The following is a 23,245-nucleotide window of genomic DNA, read 5'->3' on the forward strand; positions in this document are numbered from 1 at the left end:
AAATCACCTATAGTCCCACCATTGACAAGATGGCTCAACAAATTATGGTATATATATATATGAAATGGAGAGACTTCGGGCAGTACGCGGTCATATTGCTCAGGCGAAGTGGGAAGCAATCTGAGAGCCCTTTCTGAAGCATTGTGAATGTTAAGTGGGGGAGAGGGTGAAGGTTGGTTGGGATGCGGAGGGTTGGGAATCGGTCATAATTTAGGGGGGGGGGGGGGAAGGGGGGGGGGTTAGGTCACCTTATAAAAATTTCATAAACTTGGGAGTCATAGCTTGAACAATTGTTATATTTGGATTACCTGTAGGGATAGCATTATTAATGGCTAGGAATGGCATAAAGGCTATGTTGTAACAATAGGCTGGTTTAATTCTTGCCAAACTGTACTATGCTCTATAGTATGTAGTTTTCACTGTACAGGAATCCTTTAAGTTTCAATGAAGATTCTTTTCAAATTAAAAAAAAAACACAGATGTCTGAGTGTGTCTCTAATCTGCACATATTTATGTACTGACTGCCAAACTGATACCCATGCGTGCAACTGCAGGAACTTTGTTTTCTTCAGTTACAGTTCTTCTCTCTGCTGCTCTAGACTAAACTACAGTTCCATTTCGTTTTCTCATCACCCAGCTATCCAACTCTGGCATGCAGCAGATTGTAGTTACATATCCCTCTCTATTCTATCTAATAGAGGACAAACCTGGGAACAACCATAGTACCCTCTTATTGATAAAATGCTCTTACTGCATCTTCCAGTGATGCTAATATGAAGCACTGGTAGCTGAGATCAGCACTAAGTGGCTTGTTGTGGAATCCATTGTAATCCTTATCATCTCCCAGGGTGAATATCTCTGGTAAAATATCAAGCTGGGCTGCGATATAGGGCTTCATCTTGTCCAGCTGACGGCGCTGGCGTTTGCCTTGCAATCCTTGGTTTATAGCTTCTAGTAACTGAACAGAGAAAAAAATCATTAACAGAGTTACTCAGGAAAATTGAAACTGGACACAAGCAGTTTACAGGTTGATCATTGGTGTCAATCACTTCAATCGTTTGTCTTCCTCAGCTCAGCTACTATACACTCAATCCAATTTCCTCTGCTTCCCTAGAATTCAGATGATTAAATAATGGTTAGGAAGGTGCCATGAAAATAGAGGAAGGATCTACTCTGATTAATCATTCCCTCTGCCTTTCTGGTAGCTCAGCATAGAATATCATAATTAGTAAAAGTAAATTACCCTTTCCTCAATACTGATTACTCTATAGCTCTTTAGCCCTTTTATTACCAAGCAGATTATTATCATAAGTACAGATTCTACAATTTTTCTTCACTTTTGTGGGAAGTTTTTCTTCACTTAATGTGTAATTAAACTCTAGAATTCGTTGCCAAAGAATGTGGTAAAGGCGGTTAGCTTAGTGGGGTTTAAAAAAGGTCTGGACAGCTTCCTAAAGGAAAAGTCCACAGACCATTATTAAACTGACGAGGAAAATCCACTGCTATTTCTGGAGAAAGCAGGTTAAAATGTATTGAACTTTTTCGGGATCCTGCCAGGTATTTGTGACCTGGATTGGTCACTGTTGGAAATAGGATGCTGGGTTTGATAGACCTTTGGTCTGTCCCAGTGTGGCAATAATTATGTACACACCTTTCTCATTCCAAAATATCTTTTTCCTCACCTGTTTAGCTATTCAATACAGAGTTTTGTCATTAGTATACAAATCAAAATTAAGTCTCAGAACTTTCTATAAAGAGGTTTCCAGTCATAGACAGGGTTTTCCATGCTTTTTACTTTCCTATATTGAGCCAAGTGAAAGAGAATCGAGAGGTGAGTGAGTGTATCAACAGTTGATTTGAATATAGCACATTGAGCTAAATCCAAATTAACTTCAAACAAACTGTGTTTTTCCCTGATGTAGACCAACAGCCACACTATGGAACTGCTTAAAAAGGATAGTAGAAAGGCTCAGATCTTTTTCTAAAAGACAGTTTTTTGTCTGTTCTTTGATTGTTGGAAACTTCCACTGCTACTGACCTGAATTAAGTGTTAATTAAGGTGTGAGGAAGCAGAATATTTGCAAAGGTTCTTAAGGGCAATTTGATTACAGAATTAGCTTGAAAGGGTCTGTTTGAAACAGTCCCCATAGATTCAAAACTATATAAAGAGGAAATGTCCCACTTAACTTTCTTTCTGAGAAGTTCTGAGAGAAAAGGACATTTCTCTGCTAGGTGAACATTAGTTTGCTTTGTGCTTTGGGAACTTAACGATTGGGGTTTAAAGGAGGAATTGTGGGTGTTAGGAGGGTAGGAGGGGAGAGGAAGGGGGTTTATCAGATTGTTCTAGAACTGATAACGTTGATGAAGGGTCTTTGTAAGTTGTTTAGAGCTTGAATTTTGTGCTATTATTGTTCTTAAATTTTTAATACACATTTATTGTTAAAAAAATTAAAGGAGGAATTGTAGGTTAGTGATAGGCAGAATTAAGATATGAAAAAGCAAACTCTATCAACTAGTTTCCATACTCTTTTCCCCCTAGTTTAAAAACTTGAACTTTGTATCACAGCATTAACAGCCTCTAGAAGGCATAGCAGGACCTAGTTTAGTCTTCATCCCACCCATCCTCCCCAACACTCACTCACCCACCCCCAGCACAACTCTTCATTTACAGTCAGTTATTGTAAATAGGATAACAAGCAAGAAGTGCTTTTACTGAGTTTTAATTACATTTCATTATTTTCTAAGAAGAAAACACTAAATAAATCATACAATATACCATATAAGCTAAAGACATTTTTATATTAGGTTAATATCCTTACTACCTTAGCAAGTTCTAAATTATTCAAAAACTCAAAAATACTAAGATGGAGACAGCAGTCCAGCAGCGAGAGGGGTGCTATCCAGTCTTTTGCATTGAGTGTCACATGTATGATTATGTCCCATTTGGTGAGCGGTTATATGTGTGTGCCCGATGCAAAGAGCTCCTAGCTCTCAGAGAATGGGTCCATACTCTTGAGGCTAGAGTAGCAGAATTGGTGGAGCTGAGGGAGACAGACAGTTACATAGAGGAGACCTACAGGCATGTTGTGGAGCAGTGCCATCTCCAGTCTGGCAGCCCCTGTGCTGCTTTGGAGGAAGGAGGTCTCCTAGAAGGAGAGCATTACCCCGTGAAGTAGGAAATACTCCTGTAGCCAGGACCTGCCCACCAGGAGATGTACTGTCCTCTCGCATCAAGGATAAGTCTCCAAGAACTTCTGCCTAGGAGGGAAGGGTTAGGACAGCTGTTGTAGTTGGTGATTAAATCATTAGGAATATAGATAGCTGTGTAGCTGGTGGACATGTGGATCGCCTGATGACTTGTCTGCCTGGTACGAAGGTAAAGGACCTCACGCGTCACCTAGACAGGATCTTAGATAGTGCTTGGAAGCAGCCAGCTGTCTTGATACATGTGGGTACCAATGACATTGGAAAAGGAGGGAGGTTCTGGAAGCCAAATTTGGGCTCTTAGGTAGAAAGCTGAAGTCCAGATCCTCCAGGGTAGCATTTTTCAGAGATGCTCCCCATTCCTTGCACAAGACCCAAAAGGCAGGCAGAGCTCCAAAGTCTCAATCTGTGGTTGAGACGATGGTGCAGGGATGAGGGATTCAGACTTATTAGGAAATGGGCGACATTCTGGGAAATAGGGAGATTATTCCGAAAGGATGGGCTCCACTTTAACAGGGATGGAACCAGGCTCCTGGCGCTAACTTTTAAAAAGGAGATAGAACGGCTTTCATACTAGAATGGGGCGAAAAGCTGACAGTCACCCAGGAGCACATGGTTCGGTGTGCAGTATCCTTAAAGGATACAACTGAAACAGGACATTTAGGGAATCCCAGTAGACAGATTTTAACAAATCTGAAAGCCAAGTATGCTTAATGAGAGAGCAGGATAAAGGATGCACATTATCCCCTTCAAATTCTAAGCAGCTTGTAGATCAAAGGAAAAACACAATTTGAAGTGCTTGTATACAAATGCAAGAAGCAATAGGATGGGAGAGTTAGAATATATCGCTCTAAATGATGAGGCAAATATAATAGGCCATCTCAGAGACTTGGTGGAAAGAGGACAATCAATGGGACACTGTATTAACAGGTACAACTTTGCATCGCAATGATAGAGAGGATCAGATTGGAGGGGGAGTTGTGCTATATGTTAAAGAGTGAATTGAGTCAAATAAAATAAACATACCACGTGACACAGATAGCAGCGTGGAATCATTATGGACAGAAATTCCATGTGTGAAGGGAAGGAGTATTCTTATGGGGCTGCACTACCATCCACTGGGACAGAATGAACAGACGGATGAAGAAATGTTTACAGAGATTAGGAAAACTGGAAAATTGGGCAACACTATAATAATGGGTGATATCAATTACCCTATTAATCGTGGAATATGTAAAATATAATATCAAGAACTCTCCAACAATTCTACAATATAATCAAGGTGTTTGTGGGTGAATGTGGCAGGCAGCAATGAAAAAAGTGAAGAAAAAAATACCTCAGAGATATCGGAAACACCTCGTTTTTAAAGGACACGCCTTTTGTATAATGAGGGCACCTCACTAATCATAAGTCTCAAAAAAACCTCCACAGTATTTAATTCATAAATGTCTTTATTCATAAATAATTCTTTAAATGTCTGCCCAGTTCTTCTCTGTCATCATTGATCTCTCTATAACATCAATTTGTTCCTTTCACCCTGTCATGGCGATGCCATAACAGATCTCTGTAAGCCACATTGAGCCTGCAAATAGGTGGGAAAATGTGGGTTACAAGTGCAATAAAATAAATAAATAAAATAAATAAATAAAATAAATAATAACTCTGCCACTATACCCTTATAGACACCTATAGGTTGAGACGCTGTAATCAATTAGAAGTAACCTGAAATTGTTACTTATCTTGGATGATGGTTCTTCCACGGACTCTTGTAGTCTCAAAATCCAGTTATGTAATTCTACAAAGTCCCATAAAGTCCCGACAGGGAAACCCTGTTTTGCCAATACACAGCTGCTTCAGGGGAAATCCTTAATTTAAACACATCCAAGCAACTTAGACACCTTATGGTCTCCGTTTCACACCAGTACAAAAATGGCGGTCTGCTTCTTTTTCAAACGTTCTGCTTATATACTCAGCGTGACGTCAAAGACGCCTCCTCCAATCATTTATGCAATGCAATTAAAGAAATACTTTCCATTCTATGGACACATTTAAACCCTTAGAGATTACAGTTTGCAACAAAAATATCCATCGTTGCTCCTTTTGTCTCAATAATCGTCTGATATCACCCCTCCATTCTGTTACTCTTATCTGCTCCACGATGATGCACTTCAGTTCTGAAAATTGATGATGTTTCATTAAGCAGTGAGACACCATGGGTTCATGTGTTTTTTCAGCCCGTATACAGTGTCTGTGTTCTATCAGTTGTGTCTTCAAAGGACAAGATGTCTGTCCTACATAATATAATTTATACGGACAGCTTATAATGTATATCACATTGTCAGAAGCACAATCAGTTGTAGAGTACAAAGGGTAAACTTTGTCCGTACGTGTATCAATAAACACATTTGACTCAATCATGATGCTACACACAGAGCAATTACCACAGGCTTTATGTGAGCCTTCCTTGGACCTCATAGTGCTTGTACAGTTCCAAGTGTTTGCAGGGCACAGTGCTGGTTTCGATATATAGATGGTATCTTCATGGTATGGAGAGGTACGGTATCACAATTAACCCAATTCAATGAGGAATTGAATGGATGCCATGACATGATTAAGTTCGAAGTGAAACACAGTTCTTCAGGTATTGCTTTTCTAGACGTACGGGTTAATACACACCAAGGACAATTAGAAACTTCTGTATATACAAAACCTACAGATAGAATACTACATTGCAATACAACAGTATGCATCCGAATCATTGTAGAACTAACATTCCGTTTGCACAATTCCTCAGATATAGGAGAATTTGTTCCTCCAAGTCTGGATAACAACAGCATGCTAATCAGTTGGAATTGAAACTGATTGATAGAGGATACCCTAATAGATTAGTATCCACAGCCAAAAAAAGAGCCTTGAATAACCATAGACAGTGGCTGCTACGTCCATGGACTGTCCCTCAAAATAATGATGCTTTAACTTTTGTGACGCGATTTAACATTCATTTGAATACTATGACTATCATTAGAAAACATCTACCATTGTTAAATGTTCACCCTTGTTTTCAAAACCTTAGGATCATTTTTGCTTTTCAGCGTAACAACAACTTACACTATGCACTGTGCCCTGCAGACACTTGGAACCATACAAGCACTATGAGGTCCAAGGAAAGCTCACATAAAGCCTGTGGCAATTGCTCTGTGTGTAGCATCATGATGGAGTCAAATGTGTTTATTGATACACATACGGACAAGGTTTACCCTTTGTACTCTACAACTAATTGTGCTTCTGACAATGTAATATACATTATAAGCTGTCCGTGTAAATTATATTATGTAGGACAGACATCTCGTCCTTTGAAGACACAACTGATAGAACACGTATACAGGCTGAAAAAACACATGAACCCATGGTGTCTCACTGCTTAATGAAACCATCAATTTTCAGAACTGAAGTGCATCATCGTGGAACAGATAAGAGTAACAGAATGGAGGGGTGATATCAGATGATTATTGAGACAAAAGGAGCAACGATGATTATTTTTGTTGCAAACTGTAATCCCTAAGGGTTTAAATGTGTCCATAGAATGGAAAGTATTTCTTTAATTGCATTGCATAAATGATTGGAGGAGGCGTCTTTGACGTCACACTGAGTATATAAGCAGAACGTTTGAAAAAGAAGCAGACCGCCATTTTTGTACTGGTGTGAAACGGAGACCATAAGGTGTCTAAATTGCTTGGATGTGTTTAAATTAAGGATTTCCCCTGAAGCAGCTGTGTATTGGCAAAACAGGGTTTCCCTGTCGGGACTTTATGGGACTTTGTAGAATTATATAACAGGATTTTGAGACTACAAGAGTCCGTGGAAGAACCATCATCCAAGATAAGTAACAATTTCAGGTTACTTCTAATTGAATACAGCGTCTCAACCTATAGGTGTCTGTAAGGGTATAGTGGCAGAGTTATTATGAATTAAATACTGTGGAGTTTTTTTTTTGAGACTTATGATTAATGAGGTGACCTCATTACACAAACGGCGTGTCCCTTAAAAACAAGGTGTTTCTGTTATTACTGAGGTCTTTTTTTCTCCACTTTTTTCATTGTTGCCTGCCACATTCACCCACAAACATCTTGATTATATTGTAGAATTGTTGGAGAGTTTTTGATATAAATTACCCCAATATTGACTGGATAAATGTTACATCAGGGACCTTCTTGGAGCAGAAGGTCCAGGAACAGATAAGAGGGGGAGCCATTTTGGATCTGGTCTTTGGTGGCAAGCAGGGCATAGTGTGAGAAGTGGCAGTGTTAGGTCCCCTGGGAAACAGTGATCATAACATGATCAAGTTTGAGCTACTATCTGGGATGAACTCGCAAATGAAATCTAATGTAGCTGAATTTAATTTTCAAAAGGGCGACTATGATAAAATGAGGAAAATGGTTAAAAAGAAACTAAAAGGATTGGCTGCAAAGGTTAGGATACTAAATCAGGGATGAACGTTATTCAAAAATACCATCTTGGAAGCCCAGTCCAGATGCATTCCAAGTATTTGCGAAGGTGGAAAGAAGAGAAAACGTCAGCCAGAATGGTTAGAAGGTGAAGTAAAATGAGGCCATTACAGCCAAAACATTGCCCTTCAAAGAATGGAAAAAGAACCCAAATGAAGAAAATAAGAAGCAACATAAGAACTGGCAAGCCAGATGCAATGCATTAATAAAGAAGGCTAAAAGAAATATAAGAGAAAATTGCCGTAAAGGCTAAAACTCACAGTAACAATTTCTTCAGGTACATCAGAAGCAGAAAGCCTGCGAGGGAATTCGTGGGAACGTTAGATCACGAAGGAGCAAAAGAGGTGCTCAGGGAGGACAAGGCCATAGTAGAGAAACTGAATGAATTCTTTGCTTCTGTCTTTATGGAAGAAGATGTAAGAGATCTGCCTGACACGGAAATGGTTTTTCAAGGGTGATGATGCAGAGAAACTGAAATAAATCTCGGATAACCAGAGCAGTAAATCACCTAGACCAGATGGCATACATCCAAGGGTACTCAAAGAACTGAAGCATGAAATTACTGATCTGCTATTAGCAATATGTAACCTGTTGATAAAATCGTCCATACCATCTGAAGATTGGAGGGTAGCCAATGTGATGCCGATTTTTAAAAACAGTTCTAGGTGTGATCCGGGAAGTCTGTGCCACGCAAAATAGTGAAAACTATTATAAAGAATAAAATTACAGAACACATAGATAAACATGGTTTAATGGGACAGAGTCAGCATGGGTTCAGCCGAGGGAAGTCTTGCCTTACCAATTTGCTTCATTTCCTTGAAGGCGAGAATAAACATGTCGATAAAGGTGAGACGGTTGATGTAATGCATCTAGATTTTCAGAAAGCTTTTGATAAAGCTCCTCACAAGAGTAACATGGTAACATAGTAGATGAGAGCAGAAAAAGAGCTGCATAGTCCATCCAGTCTGCCCAACAAGATAAACTCATATGTGCTACTTCTTCTGTATACCTTACCTTGATTTGTATCTGCCATTTTCAGGGCACAGACCACAGAAGTCTTGCCCAGCACTAGCCCCGCCTCCCAAACACCAGCCCCGCCTTACAATCTCGGCTAAGCTTCTGAGGATCCACTCCTTTTGAACAGGATTCCTTTATGTTTATCCCACGCATGCTTGAATTCCGCGAACGTTTTCATCTCCACCACCTCCCACAGGAGGGCATTGCAAGCATCCACCACTCTCTCTGTGAAAAAATACTTCCTGACATTTTTCTTGAGTCTGCCTCCATTCAATCTCATATCATGTCCTCTAGTTCTACCGCCTTCCCATCTACGGAAAAGATTCGTTTGCGGATTAATACCTTTCAAATATTTGAACGTCTGTATCATATCACCCCAGTTTCTCCTTTCCTCCAGGATATACATGTTCAGGTCAGCAAGTCTCTCCTCATATGTCTTGTAACGCAAATCCCATACCATTCTCAAAGCTTTTCTTTGCACCACTTCAATTCTTTTTACATCCTTTGTAAGGTACGGCCTCCAAAACTGAACACAATACTCCAGGTGGGGCCTCACTGACGACTTATACAGGGGCATCAACACCTCCTTTCTTCTGCTGGTCACACCTCTCTCTATACAGCCTAGCAACCTTCTCGCTTTAGCCACCGCCTTGTCACACTGTTTCGTCGCCTTCAGATCCTCAGATACTATCACCCCAAGATCCCTCTCCCCATCCGTACCTATCAGACTCTCCCCGCCTAACACATACATCTCCCGTGGATTTCTACTCTCTAAGTGCATCATTTTGCATTTCTTCGCATTGAATTTTAATTGCCAAACCTTTGACCATTCTTCTAGCTTCCGCAGATCCTTTTTCATGTTTTCCACTCCCTCCCTGGTGTCCACTCTGTTGCAAATCTTAGTATCGTCCGCAAAAAGGAAAACTTTACCTTCTAACCCTTCAGCAAAGCGAATGCTACATACCTGTAGAACGTATTCTCCGAGGACAGCAGGCTGATTGTTCTCACTGATGGGTGACATCCACGGCAGCCCATCCAATCGGAAACTTCACTAGCAAAGGCCTTTGATAGTCCTCGCGCGCCCATGCGCACCGCGCATGCGCGGCCGTCTTCCCGCCCGAACCGGCTCATGTTCGTCAGTCCCATATGTAGCAAGACAAAACAAGGGAAGACACAACTCCAAAGGGGAGGCGGGCGGGTTTGTGAGAACAATCAGCCTGCTGTCCTCGGAGAATACCTTCTACAGGTATGTAGCATTCGCTTTCTCCGAGGACAAGCAGGCTGCTTGTTCTCACTGATGGGGTATCCCTAGCCCCCAGGCTCACTCAAAACAACAAACATGGTCAATTGGGCCTTGCAACGGTGAGGACATAACTGAGATTGACCTAACAACTTATCCAACTAACTGAGAGTGCAGGCTGGAACAGAATAAACATGGGCCTAGGGGGGTGGAGTTGGATTCTAAACCCCGAACAGATTCTGAAGCACTGACTGCCCGAACCAACTGTTGCGTCGGGTATCCTGCTGCAGGCAGTAATGAGATGTGAATGTGTGGACAGATGACCGCGTCGCAGCTTTGCAAATCTCTTCAATAGTGGCTGACTTCAAGTGGGCCACCGACGCTGCCATGGCTCTAACATTATGAGCTGTGACATGACCCTCATGAGCAAGCCCAGCCTGGGCGTAAGTGAAGGAAATGCAATCTGCTAGCCAATTGGATATGGTGCGTTTCCCCACAGCCACTCCCCTCCTGTTGGGATCAAAAGAAACAAACAATTGGGCGGATTGTCTGTTGGGCTGTGTCCGCTCCAGATAGAAGGCCAATGCTCTTTTGCAGTCCAATGTGTGCAGCTGACGTTCAGCAGGGCAGGAATGAGGACGGGGAAAGAATGTTGGCAAGACAATTGACTGGTTCAGATGGAACTCTGACACAACCTTTGGCAAGAACTTAGGGTGAGTGCGGAGGACTACTCTGTTATGATGAAATTTGGTGTAAGGGCTACCAGGGCCTGAAGCTCACTGACTCTACGAACTGAAGTAACTGCCACCAGAAAAATGACCTTCCAGGTCAAGTACTACAGATGGCAGGAGTTCAGTGGCTCAAAAGGAGGTTTCATCAGCTGGGTGAGAACGACATTGAGATCCCATGACACTGTAGGAGGTTTGACAGGGGGCTTTGACAAAAGCAAACCTCTCATGAAGCGAACAACTAAAGGCTGTCCTGAGATCGGCTTACCTTCCACATGGTAATGGTATGCACTGATTGCGCTAAGGTGAACCCTTACAGAGTTGGTCTTGAGACCAGACTCAGACAAGTGCAGAAGGTATTCAAGCAGGGTCTGTGTAGGACAAGAGCGAGGATCTAGGGCCTTGCTGTCACACCAGACGGCAAACCTCCTCCATAGAAAGAAGTAACTCCTCTTAGTGGAATCTTTCCTGGAAGCAAGCAAGACACGGGAGACACCCTCCGACAGACCCAAAGAGGCAAAGTCTACACTCTCAACATCCAGGCCGAGAGAGCCAGAGACCGGAGGTTGGGATGCAGAAGCGCCCCTTCGTCCTGTGTGATGAGGGTCGGAAAACACTCCAATCTCTACGGTTCTTCGGAGGACAACTCCAGAAGAAGAGGGAACCAGATCTGACGCGGCCAAAAAGGAGCAATCAGAATCATGGTGCCTCGGTCTTGCTTGAGTTTCAACAAAGTCTTCCCCACCAGAGGTATGGGAGGATAAGCATACAGCAGACCTTCCCCCCAGTCCAGGAGGAAGGCATCCGATGCCAGTCTGCCGTGGGCCTGAAGCCTGGAACAGAACTGAGGGACTTTGTGTTTGGCTCGAGATGCAAAGAGATCTACCAAGGGGGTGCCCCACACCTGGAAGATCTGGCGCACTACTCGGGAATTGAGCGACCACTCGTGAGGTTGCATAATCCTGCTCAACCTGTCGGCCAGATTGTTGTTTATGCCTGCCAGATAAGTGGCTTGGAGCACCATGCCGTGACGGCGAGCCCACAGCCACATGCTGACGGCTTCCTGACACAGGGGGCGAGATCCGGTGCCCCCCTGCTTGTTGATGTAATACATGGCAACCTGGTTGTCTGTCTGAATTTGGATAATTTGGTGGGACAGCCGATCTCTGAAAGCCTGCAGAGCGTTCCAGACCGCTCGTAACTCCAGAAGATTGATCTGCAGATCGCGTTCTTGGAGGGACCAGCTTCCCTGGGTGTGAAGCCCATCGACATGAGCTCCCCACCCCAGGAGAGACGCATCCGTAGTCAGCACTTTTTGTGGCTGAGGAATTTGGAAAGGACGTCCCAGAGTCAAATTGGACCAAATCGTCCACCAATACAGGGATTTGAGAAAACTCGTGGACAGGTGGATCACGTCTTCTAGATCCCCAGCAGCCTGAAACTACTGGGAAGCTAGGGTCCATTGAGCAGATCGCATGTGAAGGTGGGCCATGGGAGTCACATGAACTGTGGAGGCAATGTGGCCCAGAAATCTCAACATCTGCCGAGCTGTGATCTGCTGGGACGCTCGCACCCGTGAGACGAGGGACAACAAGTTGTTGGCCCTCGTCTCCGGAAGATAGGCACGAGCCGTCCGAGAATCCAGCAGAGCTCCTATGAATTCGAGTCTCTGTACTGGGAGAAGATGAGACTTTGGATAATTTATCACAAATCCCAGTAGCTCCAGGAGGCGAATAGTCATCTGCATGGACTGTAGAGCTCCTGCCTCGGAAGTGTTCTTCACCAGCCAATCGTCGAGATAAGGGAACACGTGCACTCCGAGCCTGCGAAGCGCTGCTGCTACCACAGCTAGGCACTTCGTGAACACTCTGGGCGCACAGGCGAGCCCAAAGGGTAGCACACAGTACTGGAATTGACGTGATCCCAGACGAAATCGAAGATACCGTCTGTGAGCTGGCAGTATCGGGATGTGTGTATAAGCATCCTTTAAGTCCAGAGAGCATAGCCAATCGTTTTGCTGAAACATGGGAAGAAGGGTGCCCAGGGAAAGCATCCTGAACTTTTCCTTGACCAGATATTTGTTCAGGGCCCTTAGGTCTAGGATGGGACGCATCCCCCCTGTTTTATCCACCCCTCTCTAGACCTCCGCGGAACCCTTTCCACGGTGAGGTGAAAAGGGGTCCAAAGGAGTGCCTTCGGACACGGAGGTGTAGGGGGGGTGACAGAAGGCGCAGTTCAAATCTAATTCCCATGACCACAACTTTCTGACTTCTAGGATCTAAGTGAATCTTTGGCTATTTATGTTCCCACATAAAGTCTACATGAGTGAAAGATAATTTACTTATGTGTATATTATTTATGTGTAACAGTTTGAAGAGAAGGAACAGATTGAAATTGAGACTAGAGAAGTTTAGAGATAAAGATAGTCTTTTATTCTCACCAAATGAATCTGCCAGCTGTTGCACACATCAGTCAAATTCTGGGTTCGACGGACCGTAGCTTCGCCTCATGAGAGCGTTGGGGAAAGAATCCGATTTTAACTCAGATTCACACCCCTTACATAGTATTTGCAGTCCATACAACTCAATGGAGAGAGACTTTTTTTCATCTATGAATCATACTTAACCGCAGGTCAGGTGCCCACCTGTCCCTCCTTTCTGAGATTACTTAACAACGCCAATTTCCGGACTTGTAAATATCTTTCCTAATATAGAGAGATCAGTTTCTTTGTATCTTGTGACTCTGGGAGCCATCTTATAAGGACAGACTCCATCTTATGAACCAAACTTTTTACCATTTCTGCCATTAATTCCTTCATCTTAACTCTTACACTGAATTTGAAAGTTGTACCAGGTTTCAATAAGACTCACCAAGCAGTCCTGCTCTTGCAGGCTCTCAGCTATAAGGCCATCATCTGATTTTTAGGCCTAGTCAGTGCTTTCAGCAGTTTAAGCTATGTAACTTGGCCCACCACTATTCCAGTGGATGGGTCTCAAGCTGGGACACATATTAACATTTTCCACAAGGAAGTACCTGGAATAGAATCCCAGCCCTTCTTGCCCCGGTGGCACGGGCTCGACCGCATTGGCGCTGAGAAGGGCGGAGAGTTCCTCTGCAAGTACCTGCTTGTGCTGGAAGCTGAAGGACTGAGCTCCCAGTGGACAATTTGGAGGCATGGCGGCCAAATTGAGGGTGTATTCTTGCCGGACTAGTTGGAGAACCCACTGGTCGGAGGTTATGAGAGGCCACCTTTGGTAAAAAACTTTCAACCTCTCCCCGACCGGCAGATCGTCCGGCATGGACACTTTGACATCGGCTATGCTCTGCTGGAGCCAGTCAAAAGCTCGCCCCCTGCTTTTGCTGGGGAGCTGTGGGGCCTTGCTGAGGCGCACACTGCTAACGAGAGCGAGCGCGCTGGGGCTTAGCCTGGGCCGCAGGCTGTCGAGAAGGAGGATTGTACCTACGCTTACCAGAAGAGTAGGGAACAGCCCTCCTTCCCCCATAAAAACGTCTACCTGAGGAGGTAGATGCTGAAGGCTGCCGGCGGGAGAATTTGTCGAAAGCGTTATCCCGCTGGTGGAGCTGTTCTGCCACCTGTTTGACTTTTTCTCCAAAAATGTTGTCCGCTTAGCAAGGGGAGTCCGCAATCCGCTGCTGGATTCTATTCTCCAGGTCGGAGACACACAGCCATGAGAGTCTGCGCATCACCACACCTTGAACAGCGGCCCTGGACGCAACATCAAAGGTATCATATACCCCTCTGGCCAGGAATTTTCTGCACGCCTTCAGCTGCCTGACCACCTCCTGAAACGGCTTGGCTTGCTCAGAAGGGAGCTTGTCCACCAAGCCCGCCAACTGACACACATTGTTCCGCATGTGTATGCTCGTGTAGAGCTGGTAGGACTGAATCTTGGCCACGAGCATAGAAGAATGGTAGGCCTTCCTCTCAAAGGAGTCTAAGGTTCTAGAGTCCTTGCCCGGGGGCGCCGAAGCATGCTCCCTAGAACTCTTAGCCTTCTTTAGGGCCAGATCCACCACACCAGAGTCATGAGGCAACTGAGTGCGCATCAGCTCTGGGTCCCCATGGATCCGGTACTGGGATTCGATCATCTTGGGAATGTGGGGATTAGTTAGAGGCTTGGTCCAGTTCGCCAGCAATGTCTTTTTTAGGACATGATGCATGGGTACTGTGGACGCTTCCTTAGGTAGAGAACGATAGTCCAAGAGCTCAAACATCTCAGCCCTGGGCTCATCCTCCATGACCACCGGGAAGGGGATGGCCGTAGACATCTCCCGGAAAAAGGCCGCGAAAGACAGACTCTCGGGAGGAGAAAGCTGCCTTTCAGGGGAGGGAGTGGGATCAGAAGGAAGGCCATCAGACTCTTCATCAGAGAAATATCTGATGTCATCCTCCTCCTCCCACGAGGCCTCACCATCGGTATCAGACACAAGTTCATGAACCTGTGTCTGAAGCCGTGCCCGACTCGACTCCGTGGAAACACGGCCACGGTGGGAACGCTGAGAGGTAGACTCCCTCGCCAGCACCGGCGAAGCTCCCTCCACCGACGTCATCGGGGAGTGTTCCTGGGAGGCGGCCGCAAGCGGTACCGATGCCGGAGACCTCACCCCGGGCAAAGGGCCAGCCGTCGCCTCGCTCGACGGTACCACCGGAGGAGAAGGGCGCAACAGCTCTCCCAGAATCTCTGGAAGAACGGCCCGTGCAGAGCGGCTGTGGAGAAAGACTGGGAAACCGATGCAGGCGTCGAGGTCTGAGTCTGTTCCGTGCGTGGAGGCGGTTCCGGGCTGTCCAAGGTGGAGCGCATCGACACCTCCTTAACAGAGGGTGAGCGGTCCTCCCGGTGCCGATGCCTACTGGGTGCCGACTCCCTCGGCAACCCAGAGCTCTCGGTACCGAGGCGGGAAGGAGACCGGTGTCGATGCTTCTTTGACTTCTTCAAGCGAAGCATGTCACCGGAGCTTCCTGGTACCGACGAGGAGGACGTAGAATCCAACCGTCTCTTCCTCGGGGCCGAGGCCGAAGAAGGTCGGTCTCGGGGGGGCTGTACCGCAGGAGCCCTCAGGGCAGGAGGAGACCCACCCGAAGGCTCACCGCCACCAGCAGGGGAATGGACAGCCCTCACCTGCACTCCAGTCGAAGCACCACCGTCCGACGACATCAGCAACAGCGGAGGTCCCGGTACCACCGACGTCGACGCAGCCTTTCGATGTCTCGGTACCGACGATGCAGAGGGTCGAAGCCTCGATGCCGAGGTCGAAGACTTCGATGCTGTCGACGTCGATGCACTCGATGCGTCCTGTGCTGTTGTCGTCGAAGAGCCCGAGAACAACACGTTCCACTGGGCCAATCTCGCTACCTGAGTCTTCTTTTGTAAAAGAGCGCAAAGCCCCCAGACACTGAAGACACGAAGCGTGCCTATCATCAGTAAGCGAGATTACCCGGGCGCACCGGGTGCACTTCTTGAAGCCGCTGGGAGACTTCGATGACATGGGCGGAAAAATCACGCCGGCGAAATCAAAATTTGCGATGATGACGAAAGGCACCAAAAATAAGAGAGAGAAAACCTGTACCGAGGCCAAAAAGGCCGATCCCGAAAGCGAAAGGAAAGTTACGCTGGGGGAAAAACTGGATACATGGGAAGGGACAAAGACCGAAAGGTCTTTTTTTTTTTAGCGAAAATCGCAAAGACGCGCGAGGGACAACTTGAGGGGCACGAAACGGCGGCAAAACACGACCGTCCCGAGCGCGGACAAAAGAAGACTGACGAACACGAGCCGGTTCGGGCGGGAAGACGGCCATGCATGCGCGGTGCGCATGGGCGCGCGAGAGCTAGCAAAGGCCTTTGCTAGTGAAGTTTTCCGATTGGAGGGGCTGCCGAGGACGTCACCCATCAGTGAGAACAAGCAGCCTGCTTGTCCTCGGAGAAATATTTTTTCACTCAACGAATAGTTAAGCTCTGGAACTCCTTTGCTGGAGGATGTGGTAAAAGCGGTTAGCGTATCTGGGTTTTAAAAAAAGGTTTAGACAAATTCCTAGAGGAAAAGTCCATAGTCTGCTATTGAGACAGACATGGGAAGCAACTGCTTGCCCTGGGATTTGTAGTATGGAGTGATGTGACGATTTGGGTTCTGCCAGGTACTTGTGACCTGATTTGGTCATTGTTAGGAAAGCAGGATACTGGGCTAAATGAACCATTGATCTGACTCAGTATGGCTACTCTTATGTTGTTATGACAAAATCCTGAGTGGTGTAGAACAAAAGTAGAAGTGAATCGATCTTTTACTTTTTCAGAAAGTACAAAAACTAGGGGGACACTCAATGAAGTTACATAGAAATACTTTTAAAACAAGCAGGAGGAAATATTTTTTCACTCAAAGAACAGTTAAGTTCTGGAGCTCCTTGCCAGAGGATGTGGTAACAGCTGTTAGCGTATCTGGGTTAAAAAAAGGTTTGGATAAGTTCCTGGAGGAAAAGTCTATAGTCTGCAAATGAGATAGACATGGGGAAGTCACTGTTGCCGTGGGATTGGTAGCATGGAATGTTGCTATTTGGGTTTCTGCCAGGTACTTATGACCTGGATTGGCCACTGTTGGAAACAGGATACTGGGCTAGATGGACCACTGGTCTGACCCAATATGGCTTTTCTTATGTTCTTATGCTAGCTAGTGACCCCTTGAGTAGCCCCTCATATGTTTCTTTTCAGTGTTTCTCTAGTCATTATCACCCTCTAATGTTTCTCCTATTTCTTCATATGTTGTGGTACATGTATCGCCTGCCTTATGCATTCTGGATACTCCTCGCTTGCCAGCTGTCTCATCCTGCACTAAGAAGGGTGTAATTTAAGTCATATAGTTTCCCCCTCCTACTCGAAAAATTACTTCCAAGTACTCTATGAAGGATTTAGCCCATTATAGGGGAATATCCTTTTCAATTCAGTAGCTTTCTCTTCTGATATATTCACATTCAACACTGAAGCAGTGATGTGTATATATATGTAGTAGCATTAGAGAAATAAGTAGTGCTAGAGACAATTCCTTGTCTGAAAGGGCAGTAAAATATATCGTCATTGCACACCCCATGCAGGAGTTCTCTGTACAAAGCAACCAATGCTAATCTCTTTAGTCATACCTGATCCAGCTCCATATCTTCTGGACCCTGCCACTTTGTAGTAAGGCCACCATTAACAAGGCCTATTGGCACCACCACAATGTAATACCACCTGTTAAAGAAAGAGAAAACTACAAGAATAACAGACAGTGCACACATACTAATGAGACAATAACAACTGAACTGCTACATGCTACAGAGAAGAGCTATTTATTTGCTGCATTTGTACCCCACATTTTTCCACCTATTTGCAGGCTCAATGTGGCTTACACTATGTTGCAAAAGGTATTATCATAAACAGAGTAAGAGGTATGGTCTATAACTGTCGAACACAGACAGTATTTATTTATTTTATGAAAATGTACACTCCACTAATCCAGGAAACAGATCCTTCTCTTGCTGGATAGAAATGAAAAATAACTAGAGCTTTTACTTTGCTGGTATCCAACAGTACTTAGAACCATTTTTTTTCTTCCTGGAAAATGGCAGGAGGGGTTGAATTGGAGAGCAGAGTAACTCTGTCCAGTCTCACTCATCTTTCCCCCGCCCTAAATCTCTGTAAATTGCCTTCTGGGAGGGCAGCAGCTGGACAATAGAGCTGGGACACAGTCCTGTAAGCTGCAATTAGGGTCAATACAGAAGAGCTCCAGAAAGTGGTGATCATCGATAGTACTAATCATTCTGTATCCTGTAATAATTGCTTTTATTAGTTTTCATATTCTTTTCTTCTCCTATAACCATTATGGGATAATCTTTAAAGACTTTTTCATGTTTTGCATTGCACCAGGTGCTTGTAAAATTGTGTGTTGGTATGCATGCATGCATGCAAAAAAAAAAAGATAGTACCAATTTTCATACCTCTGTATAAATGTGTTCTCAGAGCAAAGCTGCGATGAACATGTCTATTTTATAAAACACTTTATAATAGTCCAAATACAAAGTTTGACACTGGGGATTTATAACAAAGATCTATTATACATATATCCTCAAGTGATTATCATCTTAAATAAACATTCTAATTTATGGACCATCAGAAGGTGAATTTCCCAGTGTGTCTATATTACACCAAAATATATTTGTCACGATTCTTCATTGGTACCAGTTTTATAAATCCATTCAGTCTATACTATCTTCAATTTTTTCAAAATTTTAAAAAGTAATTTAGTGTAGAAAAATCTAGGAGACCAACTGCTGATTCACTGCTGAGATGAATCATGTTTCACCAGTTTTGCATTGAGGAGATGGTCACCTGCAAATGCATCAATTAAAATCTTTTCCATAAAAGGTACTTTAGGTTTACTAAACTTTTGCATGCTGGAAATCGTAGGAGCGCTTTCTTTGCCCTTATGGCCACAAAAATCTTGCTGAAAAGGACAGGACAAGGGCTGACTTTCGGAGAACAAGATGGCATTAAGTTCGGGCCTGCCTAGCACTTCAGTTAGCTCAGTGTGGACCGTGGAAATAATCTCCGAAGTGAAGGCCGCTGCTGAGGCTGCTATTATTAGAATTATTATTATTAGCATTTGTATAGCGCTACCAGACTCGCGCAGCGCTGAACACCTGATAAAACGTTGCAACAGTTCTTTGATAAAACTGATAATGCCCATGAACGTATAGACAGTATGGGCCTGGAAATGGATGAGGTGTAGTGGCAGACTGGAATAAAGGATTCCCTGCAGGATGGTGACCAAGCAAAGTAATTTGGACAAGCAATTGCAGGCTCTCACTGACAAGGTTGAAGGAGAATAGGACCAGGCGCAATAACAGGCACTTGGTGGGCATTCCGGAGCGCGTTCAGGAGGGTGACTTGGATTCCCCAAAGCTTACAACTGAGTACTGGGCATGGCCCGTTCCAGACTGTGCCGGCTCATCACATGGGGGATTGTGGACCCGAGGTCGTGGGTAGTGATCCTGGGGGTGTTAAGTTTTGCCCATAAAATTGAAATTTTCCAAGCCTTGCGAGCTGGAAAGACATTGTAAGTGGACAATCATAAGGTTTTGTGTTTTCAAGACTATTCAGTGGCGGTTGTGTCCCACTGCCGAGATTGGCTACCAATCAAAGAACAAATCACATTCAAAATCTGCATGACTGCTCATAAAATCATTTACGGTGAGGCACCTGGATACATGACAGGCCTCATTGACCTGCCAACCAGAAATACCACTAAATCTACACGATCATACCTAAACCTCCACTACTCAAGCAACAAAGGACTCAAATATGAATCCACCTATGCATCCAGCTTTTCCTACTTAAGTGCACAACTATGGAACGCACTGCCAAAAATAGTAAAAACTATGCCAGACCACCTTAATTTCCAGAAATCACTAAAATGGTCCTGTTCAAAAGAGCATACCCCACCGACCCAACATAAAAATACATCGACACCTGCGACACAATGCAACCAAAGAACGTAAAGGACATTACCTGACTCTTCCTCTACCCCTTTCTAAGTTCCTGCAACTACACCTACCTTACAATGTACTTTATCTATCACAACATCACCTTGTATTCATTCGTACCATGTATTTGTTCAGACTGGAATCGGCTAATGCCGTTAACGACAATATGTAAGCCACATTGAGCCTGCAAAAAGGTGGGAAAATGTGGGATACAAATGCAACAAATAAAAATTTCAGCTTGATGTGCTCAGCACTTAATGAACACCAAATCCACTTAGCGCTTCTTTACCCAGCCCACCTCAGGGTGATGCATGAGGGTCGTATAGTCTTTTATGACACTCCTGCGGAAGCGCAGGCCATTTTTGGACTCAGTGTCTGTGGGTGGTGAACCAACTTCTCCATCTGGCATGGAACTTTGAGCCTGTGTGTGTTCAATGGAACAGATTGTTTCATCTTATTCTGCTGGACTGCCAATCTGTTTTTTCCACTTTGACCTCTTGGTTCCCCTATTAGACAATTGTTGGGCATTATGGGGGATCTTTTGGAGGACACACTCTGTAAACCTGCGGGCCCTTGTTTTGCTGCCTCTTTAGAGGCTTCTCATTTTTTGTTTGGCCTGCTTTGTGTATTTTGATAGCTGGATGTGGATGTATACGTAAGGGTGAGATGTCTGAGGATTGTAATGTGTGTGTGTGAAAATTGTGTGGAAGGGAGGTAGGAGTTCATGGGGAAGTCTCTGTGTGGGGTATAAGTGAGATAGGGGGTGGAGGAGGTTTGTGGAAGTACTTTATGTCTCTTTGGTTGATTGGTTACAAGTGTAGTGAGGGGCCTCTGTGGTTTCTGGTGTGGTAGATCTGGTGAGGGGGCTGGGCATCGGGTTTCCCTGGCTTGTTTTGTTTTCTTTCTTATCATGTATATTAGGATTATACTGCGGGGTCCCCCTTGAGAGTTTGTTCTTGGAATGTGGCGAGTATTAACTCACCCATTAAGAAAACTAAAATTTTAAAAGAGATAAAGAAAAAAAATTTTAACATGCCTGCCTTCAGGAAACCCATCTCGGTGACGAGGAACATCAAAAGCTGAAGCGTAGTTGGGTGGGTGTACACTATTCAGGCAATATCCATAGTGCTGGGATGGTGATTTGACAAATAAACTTGTCCCTCATCAGCTTCATACGGTGCATGTGGGGCAGGAGGGTAGGTATGTGTTGGTCCATTTGACTATTAGAATACAGACTTCATCATACTTAATATTTATGCCCCAAACATTTTTATCTTTCCCTTCTTTCAGGCATCAAGGTTGTAGTGACTTATTTTCATCTGCCCCTCATAATTTGGGGGGGATTTTAATATTGCAATGAATCCTTCCGTGGATCGGGGGGGGGGGGGGGGATGCAGAATTCACAGCTAATCAGGGTCTACATTTTTGAAAGGTACTAGATCTGGTAGATCCCTGGTGTATTTTTCACCCTCTAACAAAGATTTTACTCATTTTGTCAGGGTGCACTCGACTATGTACCGAACAGATAATACTTTTGTGAGATCCCTCATTTTTACCAAGTATTAGACACTGCCACAGACCTTCCCACACTCTCTGCTCATTCCTTAATTTAATTGGATTTACAAGGATTCCTGGGCGAGCGAAGACTTAGTGTTTCGCGTTTTCTGCTCCATCTGTATTGGGACTCCCATTTTAGACCATACATCGGCAGCAATACTTAGCAGATAATGATTAGTTGTTAGGTTTCCAAAGCAGGAACTAGGTTAGTGAGCCCTTGGACCACTGCCGAGGAGCAGCAGTGGCAGGCAAAGCCACCCCACACCAGGACCCAGGCAGAACTCAGATAGGAACAGCAAGACTTCACACCTGCACTAGCCGCCCTTCCCCAGGAGTTGAGCCCCTGGCTGCAGGCGGCCGACAGGACTTACAGGACAGGGTAGGAACTGGCAGCTGCAAGCAGCCGCTAAAACAGGGAACAAACACTGACAAACCAGGGGCGTAGCTACGGGTGGGCCTAGGCCCACCCAATCTCGGCCCGGGCCCACCCAGTCTTTTGCGAACCTCACCTTCCACGACGACTTCGTTTTTTTTGCCCGCAGCAGCGAGTGGGCGTAAAATCAGCAAGCAGCGAGCCAGTCTCGACTCCATCCTTCGCTTTCTGCCCTCTCAGCGTCCTGCCCGCCTGAAAGGAAATGACATCAGAGGAAGGCGGGACGGCATAGAGAGAGGGCAGGAAGCGAAGGACAGAGTCGAGACTGGCTCGCTGCTTGCTGCTTTTACGCTGCAACTTCGGGAGTGGAAGTGAGCCAGCCAGCCCACCCATCTAGTCCATTGTAAAAAAAAGAAAGAAGCGATTTGGTTTCCACTCCTCCGCGCAGCCATCGTCGTTCACTCAAAACACAGGGCAAGCAAACCTGTGAGCTGCTGCAGCCATGTTGTCGTTCTTTTGAGGGGGGGGGCGGGGGAAACGCCAGATAGAATGGGGAAGGGGATTGAAATAAACAGGATGGGCAGGGGAGAGAGGAGAATTGCCGGACAACAGGGATTGATGGAGGGGGCAGGGGAGAGAGGAAATTTGCTGGACATGGATAGATGGAGGGAAAAGGGGAGAGAGGAAATTTGCTGGAGATGGATGGATGGAGGAGAGGGCAGGGGAGAATGGAGAGTTGCTGGACGAAGCGGAGGGCAGGGGAAGGAGGAGAATTGCTGGACATGGATGGATGGAGGGAAAAGGGGCGAGAGGAAATTTGCTGGAGATGGATGGATGGAGGAGAGGGCAGGGGAGAATGGAGAGTTGCTGGACGGAGCGGGGGGAAGGAGGAGAATTGCTGGACATGGATGGATGGAGGGAAAAGGGGAGAGAGGAAATTTGCTGGGTATGGATGGATGGAGGAGAGGGCAGGGGAGAATGGAGAGTTGCTGGACATGGATGGATGAATGCAGGGGACAGAGGACATTTGCTGGATATGGGTGGATGAAGGAGAGAGCAGGGGAGAATGGAGAGTTGCTGGATGGATGGAGA

General features: G+C 45.2%; 1 protein-coding gene across 1 annotated transcript in view; it reads right to left on the reverse strand.

Annotated features, from left to right (window-relative positions):
- Nucleotides 1-23,245, reverse strand: part of PTPRF (protein tyrosine phosphatase receptor type F) — a 1,045,343-nt gene that overhangs the window by 321,003 nt on the left and 701,095 nt on the right. Inside the window, 2 exon segments of the mRNA XM_030205921.1 lie at nt 752-958; nt 17,842-17,932. Of these exon segments, the coding sequence (XP_030061781.1) occupies nt 752-958; nt 17,842-17,932 (298 nt within the window).

Source organism: Microcaecilia unicolor, chromosome 6 (genome assembly GCF_901765095.1).
Source record: "Microcaecilia unicolor chromosome 6, aMicUni1.1, whole genome shotgun sequence".
NCBI lineage: Eukaryota > Metazoa > Chordata > Amphibia > Gymnophiona > Siphonopidae > Microcaecilia > Microcaecilia unicolor.